A 13,152-nucleotide genomic window follows, 5' to 3' on the forward strand; every position below is an offset into this window, starting at 1 on the left:
AACAATTTAATTTAAATAATAAGGTCAGGTTAGAGACTCATAAGGTGGCAAGACTTCAGGCATGCACAAATATAAACATACTGTTTTGAGCATGTGGATGTAGAGACAGTATTTTCCTTTTTCATGAGACTATTTGGCAGGGCTGTACATTATAAATAGACTTCCACATTAATGAAAACAAAATTAGAATGCGTCTTGCTGTGACAGATTGATTTCATTGATGCTTCCTTTCTTGAATTGTGATACCTATTAAAGGTATTTCTGGTAGACAGATGGTTTCTGGGGAAATCCATTGCCTTTTTTTGTTGATTCTATCATACATTTTACTATGAAATATTTGATAGTGTTTCATCAAATCACCCTCTATTAAATAGATACAGTAATAGGATTTCTTATCCATATTTATTTAGGACTGATCAAATAATACATGAAAAAGCCCATACAGTTGCTTTAATAAGTGTCTAGGAGTTGGCCATTATTGGCCTGTAACAGTACTCTGGTCATGACTTAGATTTAATCTTATTGGAGCTTTATATTAAAGAAGCCACAAAAGAGAGTTTTCACGTTGGTTAAACAGCAGTGCATGGTATGTGTATGCACTGATATGGATTACATTCATGAATACAAATATAATGGACTGATCCCTGCCCTGTTTACTAACATTTATACATATATGCCCTATAAAGCGATTCTCTTTGGCAGAATTGTTCCATACTTACCTCATTCTCAGAGTAATTTCTACATCCTTTGTCTTTTGTCGTAGTTGCCACTGTGCATACATGTTAAAACACAAATATACTTAACTATAAATAGAAAACAAATTTAAAGCACAGGTGATGAATTTGCACTACACATACACTACATATTCCATTTATCAGTGCATAGACTCAGGCACCATTATGTTGAACTCATGAAATTTAGATGTAGATCACACATACACCTGTATATTCATATAAAGAGAGTGTGCCATGCACGTTTTTAGGGACACGCACAGACAAGGGTGGGTTTATAAATTTAACAGAGCACTGATACTTGGTGGATAACTTCAGATAACTAATTTTGCAAGCATAGTTCCCACTTCCACATGCTTTTTATTTAATGTATACCCAATTACACATTTCCTTTATTGTTTCTTATGTGTTTCTATTTTTTAGGAAACAGCAAAGACAAAAATGGAATTTGAAAAAGATAAAGAATGGCTGCAGCGTATACAGAAACTTATGGAAGCACAGGTGCTCAATTTATATCTTCCCTTAATGAATTATAATTTTGTACTCTGAGTAGCTAAGTGTTTTTAGGTTGTAATTAATACATTGCATTTGTTATTATGTTGCCATTGATGGTCCCAAACTGTATTGTGATAAGGCAATGTGAAATCTTTGTTTCGTAGTGTTTTGTTTTTATTTCTTTTAAAGGAAGAGTCACTGCATAAAACTGAAGAAATGTTACTCTAGGATTTGTGATAACTTAACAGCTGAAACCAGTGAAACAATGCTGGAGAAAACCAGCACAGATCTTGGCAAATGTTAATTGAATTATTGAAAGAGTGTGTACTGCTTGCTAGAGTGAAAATGATCCATTCTCTCATACCTCTTAGGAAAAAGAGACTTTTTTTTTATGTGCCTTTAAAGTTACTAGTTGTTATGGACACCTGAGGAGTTCATGGGTTTCGATGACCTTTTACTGCGGACCTGTTTCTAGTCAATTCATGTTTTCCTCATAGCCAGACAGCTGTTTATTATCGTGTCTTCTCGCATTCTCTACAATATTTTCTACTGAGACCTCGAGCAGCTTGTTAGTGGGAAGTAAATATTGATTTGGCATCCTGTCAATGCAGAAAGAATGAAAAAATTTCCACCAGAGGCCCCTCAAACATTTTCCTATCGACATTTTCTGGGCAGAGAGGAAAGCTGCATAGAGGATGACAAGTCTGAGACTAGTAGAAATCCCTGCGGGGTCCATTGAGACTGCTGCTGTGACCTGTGTGATACTTTTTCTTCTCTTTCAAGTCTTTTTTTTTAATACACACAGAATCTGCTGGGATGCTCCCCTCTTGTAAGTGATCAAGGGCAGTTTATTGGCAGGTGAGAGCCCAGCTTTTGTAGCCATAGTCAGTTTTTGTTTGGACATCACCGACAACATATACCGACTCTTGAAACTTTTCCATTATATTTTTAGTTGTCTCCTTTATTTAGATGATGGGTAGCTGATGTCTGAAAGGAAATAAAATTTGATTTATAAATACAGTGTTCCTAATGCATATTCACTAGCATGGGTCCATTAGCGATGGAGTTAATAACAGTTAAGAATGCAAATGATTGAAAATATTTTGAAAACCATTTCAGGGGAACATACACATCATACATTTTATCATGAACAGCTTTTGTGTCTAGATTGTATCTTGTGACCAGATTTTAAGAAATGACAGGTTTTCCCTCTTTCATTGTCAAAACTTACTGCCATTAAGACTGCGTAATTGCTGCAGCAGAGGAGATAGAAATATCAGCGTGCTTTTACTGGCTTTGTCAGATATACTGGCATTTTAATTAAACCTCATGAAACTCAGCAGTAAAAGCACAATTATTTATATTCATTTAATTGCCTTAATTTTAAGAATTTTTTTCAAAATCTATACATTTCAAGATTTTGTACATATTACGAGCTCTAAAGCAGGAATCGGATTTATGGAATACAATGAAGACTTCTTGCTCTATCTTTTGTTATCATTCTTTGGTAAATCACTAAAAACTTCATAGCAGAATTTTATCACTTCTCTTTATCTGCTATAGACAGACAGCAAAAAACAGGGCATGGAGAGTGAAGGAATTATTGACTATGAAACAAGCTATATTAGGATTGCAGATGTCAACTAGGGATAGAAGAGCTCATTGCTCTTAGCTGTGTAAGTTTGTGTACAAGTAATTGTGATTTTCAGTGATTTTTGCTCCATCTTGTGGGTTCCTTAGGAGGAACACTGAGGGTGCAAGTAATTTTGTAGCAAGCAGCCCATTTTTAGAATTGTGAGAGGATTACAGTGCTTTTTAGGAGCAGCCAGCTGTGCTTTTCATTTCTGTACATGTTAAGGCACATAGATGGAAATTGTTAAGATTTATTCCTCTGTATTTGGGAGCAGCTCATGGAAGAGCTCTATGCCCTTTAAAATGCTTTACTCGTATCTTGTAGAGCTTGGTTGTGGTTTCTTTTAGTAAGCTTTGGTAGTTCTTCTGATCAGAAAACTAAAGCTCATGCTGAAATGTAAGCTTTCTGTCAGACTTTGCTCATAACAGACTGGCTACTTAGTGTTACATGTTGGCAAACTGTGTACCATTTGCAATCTTGAACAAAGATGCAGGATTGCCCTTTTCTGTTTTTCTGAGTAAAGGTTCTGTTGAAAAGTGCATCAGATCTCCTAACACTGCAGTTTGATATAGGGTCTATTTGTGCCATTGAGCCAGGACTTTGGAACATAATTGCCCAGCAGTATTGATTTAATTGCCTAGGTTTATTTGTGGACTCCTAATTATTGACTGGAGGTAAATTTAATGGAGAAACTTTTATGAACACTGGGAAACTGCTGCTATTGCTGTTATACATAATGAACTGCATCATATCCCTTTAGATCATTCTTCAAACTAATTTTATTCCACTGTGACAGTACGATAACATTTAAAATGTCATAGACGTTTTATTTTTATTACTGACATACGCCGTTTTACTGCTGCATTAGAATTTTGGGGGGGACTGAGGGAAGCACTAGTTGCTTTTTACTGTCATTTTATAGATTTTCCTAAAGTGTAAGGATAAAGGATAGCACACCTCTATTTTCACTTCATCTGTACCTTTATTTTCCATACTCTTATGACTTGAAAATGTCTAATATCTGTCAGCTTTACAAGAATATTAATTTTAGTGATAAATATTTTTGCATTCCTGACACTCACAGGCACCAGTCAGAGTTTGTGTCTTTATTTTATCGACTACTATAGAAACACATGTCAAGAAATTATACCACTGCTTATGTTTTGAAAGAGACATCTCTACATTGGGATGTTATTACGTAAATACAGATCATATAATATGAAAGTACAGTCATGTTATGAATTTGGCAGAGCTGGGAAAAATCACTTACTGTCTAAATCTACATTTGAATGGCCAAGAAGTGGTTTTTTTCTGTTGCTTTTCTGTATTTATATGGTAACACCCTAGAGTGTTTTCACTAAAGAATAAAAATAAATCATCTTAATAATTGCCATTAGGATAAAAAGAAAACTATTCGCTTGCCTATGAAGAACCTGGATGTAGAGAGGCTTCACATGAGTGCATGCAGATAGCTGCTACCTGAATATGAGTAGAGGCATCAGACTCATTATGCATTACTATTTGAGCTCAGGAGAAGTTGGGAGAGGTATGACAATACAGACTTTTGAGCTTTCAATGGTTTATGGTATCTGGGAGGGAACAAATATGGTTATCTCAATATGTTTGTGCATTTACTGCTTGCAAGGCAAGTGGTGGGGCTTTTACCCACTTTATCCCTTACGTCTGTGTGTGTGTGTCTTATTAATTGAACGTAGCTCTCTCTTTTTACAATTATAAACACACACCCCAAAAATCCCCAAACAAAATAGCAGTCTTCTCTATTTTTTTCTTATCATAGGAAACTTAGTAGCTAAAGCAAGAGGATGACTTTTATTTCATTTAACTTAAACATGATTTCTTATATCACTCTCAGCTTTCATTCATTGTGACTGATTGTAAGGAACATCATCTCAGAACAATCCATTAATAATTTCGTATGTGAGTACAGCATGTTAGCCCAACCCAGATTGCTGCCTGAAGTCTTCAAGAACTATTTTTTAGTAAAATGCAAACATCTATCTAACTTTTCCAAGCAGTGAAGCAAATGACAGCATTGATTTAGTATGTCCCTATAAGATCTGCTTGCCTTCTCTCCCTTCTCATGTACTCCTAGGGATATCACATAAACAAAGCTACCTAGTAAAATCTTTACTCTTTTGACTTCATTATGAATCTAAATATCATATTCCAATGGTGAAAACTTCCACAAAGGCTCCCTTCCCTCTGTTCTGTGGGCATTCTGTAAGTATGTATGTAACCCATTTCTAGAACAGGTTTTGGAACAGTATGTTCACTAATCATCAGTAGGGATTTTCCCCAGCCCCTTTTTAGGATTTGCACTGGCTTCCCAATACAGATTTGTGTTGCTGTCATCTGGGAATGGACACCTACAACTATGGTTGTTTCCTTTCAAATTCTTCCAGTTGGAACTCACCTGCTTTGCTTTCATTAGACTGTCTCCAGTCTGTCTTTTCTTTGAACAGGTCTCTACTCACTGCCTGTCCTCTGATCACACCCACATATTGACCCGTGCACAAGCAGCTGCACACACTCACCACTGCAACTCATCACCAGGTATTTCAAGTACCTATACCTTAAAAAGCAGCACCAGCGTAGTCTAAACCATATTGTGGGCACCACTGGCATTGATGCCAGACCATCAGAAAGTAACCATGATTTTGTTCTCACTACAAGAGTAAGAGCTTAGTCCTGTGCATTGACAATCCACTGCAGTATAAATCTGTGTTTTATCTCATACACACAAGCAAAACCATGTTACATCACTTGTTCTGAACTGAAAACAAGGAGAAATTGGCTTGATTACTCAGAATAAGAATACAGATGGGCCCACACATCTTTATATAATCACGTATATACAGTCGTCACAAAGCAGTATAAGAACAAAGAAGTCAGGAACAACAATGAAGTGAAGCATTTCTCTAATTTATTTTTTTTTAACTTTGACTTTTATTTTATGGTGAAATTAGGAGGCTTTGGTTATTGGTCTGAGTTTCTAGTTTTATTTCAAATTATTTTTTTGTGGTTCACTTACTTCAATTTAAATCAGCTCTGCAGTGCATTTGAATAGTTTTCTTGGGCAAGTGTATTTTACTGATGATCCATATGGGAAGATTTAAAATAGCTGTAACCACTAATTTATGTACTCTAAAATTTAAATACCTTTATTTTTATGATAGCACATTTTAGATTTTGTAAAGCAGAAGACAAGTAATGCTACACTCTGCGAATGGAGACACTCTGTCTCATCAGAACAACAACGTTGCCTTGCATTCATTATAAGTCTTTTCATGGGCAAATATGTGTATATTTATACACTTGTGTTGAGGGAGACTCAGTCATGTGGTGTAAAGTCGATAAGTATTACTAGTTTGTTTTTCACAGAAGGGATAGCCAAAAGAAGCAAACTTAAGGTCAGAATAAATAGGTGAGAGAAACAGAATTAACTGTCACCATTTCTGACTTTTTAGGATCATATTACCTTACATATATCCATACACCAAGGTATCTCTCTAATAAGTTGTGTAAGAAATATGCCTTTCATTCATATGGCTTTCTAGTATGAAAGAATAAATCTGTAAGTCTGGAAAGATGTATAAATAAATAAAATTCTTTAAATACACAGGTAGTGGATTTAAAGCTTGCACTTTCAAATGTTGTGAATTTATACAAGTCAATTAAATACTGCTTCTGTTAAAGCCTACCATAATGTAGTGATTTAGGATCACTGCCCATTCAGTTAGATGGATTGTGGCACAGATAATTATAAAGCATTTGAAAGAAGTACCATTGTGTATTAAAATATCTAACTATTGTGGTATAAATAAGTTTTGACTCTTTAGGTGTGCACTTAGCAGTCACTGAACTTCCAAAGCCTTCCCCAAGCACATGACAGGTTTGGAAGCTGGGATAAATAGAGACATCTTCAAAAGTTGTGAAGTTCTAGAGAAAAATGTAAAGGAAAGCTTCCCAGTATAATTACAGAGCCATCATTAAAAGTAAATCTTACAGGCTTCTATTAAAGATGAAGACTCTAGAGATCATCCAGTTCTGGGTGTCTGTGTAGAAAGAAAACCAGATAGAACCATACAGCACTTTCTCTGAAAACAACAAATGTTGAAAGAATGACATAATGTTCCACTTCCAAATGCTCTTGATTTAAATGAGTCATTTAAATGGAAAGGGTTCTTAAAATATCACTTCGCTATCACGTGGAAGCCACAGAGAGAAGTGATTAGCAAGTGAAATTTAGCTAGAATTATATGAGCCAGAGACATCAATAAGAAACCATTCATCTCAGGTACAACATTAAGGAGATGAAATCTATCAGAAATGAATGAAGTCAAGCTAGGCCAGAAGAATTAGCGACTTTGAAGTAATGATATAGTGTTCTCGTAGAAAACATATTTAGACAAAGAGAGAGAGCAATTAGAGTGAACAGGATGCTGGAGTCTGTGTTTTTAAAGCATGATAGCAAATAAGTCTCACAGAATGTCAGGCAAGATTATGTCTTATATTACGCTGAATAGATTTGTGCTCAGTGAATTCGATCCCTCTATTCCCCCAAAAGTCATCACAATAGCACACAGGAGAAAACTGACAGGTGTAGATGACTACTAGAAAATTCTTACCATAGGCATAAGTTATTTATGACAGGTGGAGACATGTCTGGCCAGAAGTACTAGCCCTTTAAAACTCCATTTCCTGTAGAAAAGGGAAATAATGTGTATTATTGTCCTTTTTCTGTAACTACAAAGTGACTGTTCAGCAACATGCAGAATTGCCATTATAGACACTTCACAATGGATGATTGCTATTGATAAGATTTTCCTTGCTACCATTTTAGACTTTTTTTCTGACTTGTTAGTAATTACAAATATCAGTATAGAGATTCATATCTGTATATCAGTTCACACATTACATCAGCATTTGTATTTTATGTACTTTTATGTCTGGGTTTTTTATTTGTTTCTTTTGTAATTTTTGTTTCATATATCTAGGAAACAGGCAGTACTCCATCTGGTGTAGATACTATACAATTTTCTCTTTAAAATGGAATAAAAAAGTGAAAAAATAAAATCAGGGCAGCAACACTGAACTAGACAGGAATTCTAGATGAAAAAGTATTGCATTCAACTACAGTTGTGAAAAGCACAAGCAGGTGATTGGCTTGTTTCACCAAATGCTATATTTTACCAATTTTTTTTCTGGTGGCCTTATTAAGGTAAAATTCTCTCTCCTTCTGATATGAGAAAAAGCTGTTAACTGCTGGTGTGGGGCTGATCCCTCAGTCACCACTGGTCTCTCCAGGAGTTCAAGGAAGCTGACAGAGCTCTGTGAAGCTGATAGAGACTTTTCGACGGTGAACGAAAACTGCCTTGCTCTCCTCTGTGGCACAGCACTGGCCACTCTGAGTGGCACTGCCACGACCACTGTTCTATACCACCTTTAAAAATAATTCCCAGCAAACAGTGAACTGACACATCAAGACTGTGAAAGAAAACCCCTTAAGCATTAAGGAGATGACACTGAAAAATATACCAAATATCTTTCTTTTAAGGCATCAGTTATGCAAATACAACTCTTATACAGAGGAGTTAGAAAAGAGGGTTTCATTTTTCTCTGTAGATCAGAATCACAGAATATTCAGAGTTGGAAGGGACCCACAAGAATCGTCAAGTCAAACTCTTAGCCCTACACAGGACCATCCCCAAGAGTTACACCATGTGCTTGAGAGTATCATCCAAACAGTTCTTGAACTCTGTCAGGCTTGGTGCTGTGACCACTTCCCTGAGGAGCCTGTTCCAGTGCCCAAACACCCTCTGGGTGAAGAACCTTTTTCTAATATCCAACCTAAACCTCCCCTGACACAACTTCAGGCCATTCCCTTGAGTTCCATCACTGGTCACCACAGAGAAGAGATCAGTGCCTGCCTCTCCTCTTCCCCTCATGAGGAAGTCATGACTGCAATGAGGTCTCCCCTCAGTCTCCTCTTCTGCAGGCTACAATATTTTGCTATCATGTTTTACAGAGGCAGACGTTTGTGGCATATTCCAATTAATGCACTTAGAGGTTTGAGGGTTTATTTTGCTTTGAGTGTTTTTTTGAGTGTTTGTATTTGGGGATATTTTTTTTTGGTTTTGTTTTATTTTGGTATTTTGGTGGTGGGGGTAGTTTGGGGGTTTGGGTCTTTGTTTTTTTGTTTATTATACAAGTTTTCATGTGTGAGTCTAAGGCAATTGACACAGCACTGAAAATTATACTGGTAGTTCTGTCTCATCCCCCTGAGAGTAGTGAACATACACTCATATACTACCATTTCTGCATGCCCTAGAGGTGACTGTAACCTTTTATTGATCAGCTGATTGAAGAGAAATGACAGAGATGCTGGTACTGCAGTTTACATCATTAACATGGTCAGTAAAGCATGAATTGTTCAATAAGGAGTTTATCTTTTTTCATTTTACTCTGCTTTTATATCATTTTTATGATAGAGAGCAAATTTTCAGACACTAACTGAGCAGATGAACTTTAAAGATCAGATACGTCTGTGTGTGGTAATTGTCAGAACTAAGTGTTATCTGATAGTTTAAAGATATTTAATAAATGTCTTTCACATGGGAAAAATGAAGTCCAATGATCATTTTTCTTACTATGTTTCTTTTTCAGTTTCCTTTTGCCTCACACTTAATGGATGTCATACTGGAAAAATTAAATGAGAAGAAGAAACTGGTAGAAGAGTACAGTTCTCTCATGAAGCAAACTCTATGATATTGCTAAGACCTATCTTGCAAAGTGTGTCTTTCCTCTTCACATAAAGAACTGTCAATATGCATGTTCAATACAGACATAGAAACTATGAACTAATTAATTGTTGAACAAGAAGAATTAATTAAATTCCTATTAGGAAGCAGTGTGGTATTTGATTCCTGAAGACAGAAGTTGCTTCAAATCAATGCAAAGTTCAGAATTATTTTTCTTTAAATGCATTGGCAGTGAACACTAGTGCAGGCTTTGTAGAGAGCAGATGTCTTTGTTATGACTAATATATATCTGTACAATTTTGAAAGCACAAAATGCACCTAAGTAACACCTGGTTGTACTAATCAGAACAGTAGAAGTAGGATTTACAGAGTGTCTTGGTGTAAATGCTAATTCATGTAGAAAATAGGTCTCAAAAGGAGAGAACTTCTCAGCCTACTACTTTTTTCTCAAAACTTACACATCTTGCTTTACTGGCCCTGCAAACTGCTGTATCTCCTGGGCAACTGGGTATGGCGAGACGTCTTTTCTTGACCCAAGAGTAAACAAGAGCAGTGAATGGTGCAGAACCCAATTATCTACTTCATCTGAAGACAGAGAGCAAAACAAAATCCTTAAACCCACTGAAGCCAGATTTATTCACAGGTGTTCCTGAAATTATAACACTGCTAGTCTTTCTGAAAACTTTGCTGGAAAGGTTGCCAAATATCTTTCAAGATCTTTCTTAATCTTTTAAAGGTATTTTAATGGTATTTTCATTCAACTTCTCTAATTTGATAAACACAAATGAAAATGAAAATGAAAATATCAGTCAGCATTTTTTCAGTGAAAAAACCCCCAAACATATAGTTTGAGATATTTTTGTAAGGAGAATAAAAAGGGTGATATTACAAAGAGAACAAATTTTTGCCTTTCACAAGTGTGGAATTCTGTGTGCAATGAACATACTTGTTTTTACTGCTGATTTGGTCTTTACTCCACCAGCAGAAGAGATGGTCTCTCGAAAATTTTTATTTCTGTAAAAGGATTAAAATTAATTATTTTGATGTTGTTTTATGAATATTTTAAAAATCCCCTTACACTAGAACCAGGCTCATTACACATGCATGATACAAATTTCATGAAGAACTGATTCTGGTTTAGGGAGAAGCATTAGCTCAAGGCTTTCAAGATGATATTTCCAAGAAAGCTAAGCATGAAATATATTAAATGCAGTGCTGTTTTGAACTAACTGTACCTACGAACAACCAGAAAAGCCACTTAGTCCGTTTTTCTCTCATTAAGGTAGTTTTCTATGCTGGTGCTTCCTGATATGGCCTCTAGATGGCAAACTTTGACAAAAAATGGGCTCAGTGCTGGCTGCTGTGAGCGGCCTGTGCGGGACCCCCACGCAGCCGGGCTGGAACATTTGATTACTGCAGCCCCTGAAGTGCTGTGTCGGACAGACCTGTCCCTCGGGCAGCAATAGCTGATCTCTGTGCTTGTGAAATAAGTTGACTAACTACAGCCATTACCGCACAGTGCAGTGACACAATGTGAGACTCTAAAACAGAACAGCTTTTATACATATATATATATATATATGTCTCTGTGTGTATTTATAAAAGTTGTTCTATATGCACACACACGTGTACGTATGCCCACATGCATAAATGACCATACATACATATGTATGAAATATACAGCATTGTATAGAGCTTCAAAGTTGTTTAGGTGTTCTGACCCTCTCAAAAGGGTCACCGAGGCTCAGGCAGCTGTAAGTGAGGAAGTCTAGGGCATGTAAGCTGGCTGTACAAGGCAGGGATTCCTGAGTCCAGGAGCACACAAGCAGCAGCCCCACGACCTGGATGGCTAGAGCAGCCATGGGGAGAGGAGGGGACATTGCTGGGAGCAACCAAGGGGAATTTAAATGGCTCTAGGGAGTGGGGCTGACCCAGAGCACTGGAAACAGGAGTGGGCAAAAAGGGATGTGATACAATAGTGAGGGTGTCACGGCAGTGAAGGTGTCAACAGACAGTTATTTTGCAGAAGGTGTGCTGTGGTTGAAGAACCGTGTTGCCAGGTGAAGGAGCTACAGGAGGAAGTGAACAGGCTTTGTAGTATTTGAGCAAATGAGCAAGAGAGAGACTAATTACATTCAGAGATGCTACAGCCTCAAGACTCTCGGGATTCTCGAACCTCCACTGTAGTGGAGAAGCAGGTGGACTTGGAAGCCTACAACGTAAGTAGTTAAGGGACTGTTGGTCAAGAGTTTGTTAAAGATGAAGGATGGAAGATGATCACTGCACATACCAGGAGAAAGGTTCCTCCTCCTCAGAATCTGACAGGTGGAACTGGTGCCTTCTAGAACAGGTATGACGCTCCAGCACTAGAAGGCCAGACAGCTGATGAGGTAGCCAAAGGTCCTTCTGGGATAGAGGGGCCTCCTGAAACCACCACCTGTATCCTACATCAAGACCTTCTCTGTCAAGAGGGAAAGAAGGATAGTTATTATAGGAGACTCCGTACTAAGGAGAACGGAGGGCCTGATATGCAGACTAGACCCAACTCACAGGGAAGTTTGCTGTCTCTCAGAGGCTTGGGTAAGGGACATTACTAGAAAACTCTCTAGTCCAGTAAGGCCCTCTGATTACTGTCAGCTAATCAAACTGGCAGTGACGAGATAACAAAGGGCAATCAAAAGAGACTTCAGGGCCCTGGGATGATTGGTAGAGGGATCAGGAGCACAGGCAGTGATTTCCTAGATCCTTCCAATAACAAGGAATAATATTGATAGGAATAAGCAGATCCATCAGGTCAACAAGTGGCTCTGAGGTTGATGTGATTGGAAAAATTTTGGGTTTGTTGCCCATGGGATGATCTACTCAACACCTGGTCTACTGACACCTGACAGGATGCACCTATCTCAGAGAGGAAACAGAGTTCTAGCACAGGAGCCAGCGAGGCTTGTTGACAGAGCTTTAAACTAAATTGGGAAGGGGAAAGGGACAAAACCGGCCTTGCCAGAGATGAGCGATGGGATGCTGTGCCAAAACTCAAGAAAACCAGCACTCATGGGATCCCTCAATCTGCCTACAAGGTGTTGGCTACAATGTACCACGCCTGAAATATTTCTACACTAACACACACAACATAACAAACAAACAAGAGGAGCTTGAAGCTTTGGCCCGGTCCCAGGGATTTGACATCACTGGCATAAGTGAACCCTGATGGGATGAGACTTGTGACTGGAGCTGGATTGTCCTGTTAGATGGGTTTCAAGCTCTTTAGGAGGGATAGGCAGGGCAGAAGAGGTGGAAGAGTGGCACCGTATGTATGGAGCTCACAGTTGGGAATGGCACAGTTGAGAGCCTCTGGGTAAGATCAAGGGGAAAGAAAATAACATGGATGTAACTGTTGGAGTCTGCTATAGACCTCCTGGCCAGGACAATGACACCAAAAAATTATTCTTTGAGGAACTGAGGGACACTTCCAAGTCAAATGCCCTTGTCTTTGTGGGGTACTTCAAATTGC

At 37.8% G+C, this 13,152-nt stretch overlaps 1 protein-coding gene across 1 annotated transcript in view; it reads left to right on the forward strand.

Annotated features, from left to right (window-relative positions):
* Positions 1-10,679, forward strand: part of CNTLN (centlein) — a 193,965-nt gene extending 183,286 nt beyond the window's left edge. The window contains exons 25-27 of the mRNA XM_018080913.2: positions 1,155-1,232; positions 5,343-5,433; positions 9,547-10,679. Of these exons, the coding sequence (XP_017936402.2) occupies positions 1,155-1,232; positions 5,343-5,433; positions 9,547-9,596 (219 nt within the window). The 3' untranslated portion in view covers positions 9,597-10,679. The remainder of the gene's footprint in view (positions 1-1,154; positions 1,233-5,342; positions 5,434-9,546) is intronic.
* The last annotated feature ends 2,473 nt before the right edge of the window (positions 10,680-13,152 follow it).

This window comes from Manacus vitellinus, unplaced genomic scaffold, assembly GCF_001715985.3.
Source record: "Manacus vitellinus isolate BGI_N305 unplaced genomic scaffold, ASM171598v3 scaffold_50_pilon, whole genome shotgun sequence".
Taxonomy (NCBI): Eukaryota; Metazoa; Chordata; class Aves; order Passeriformes; family Pipridae; genus Manacus; species Manacus vitellinus.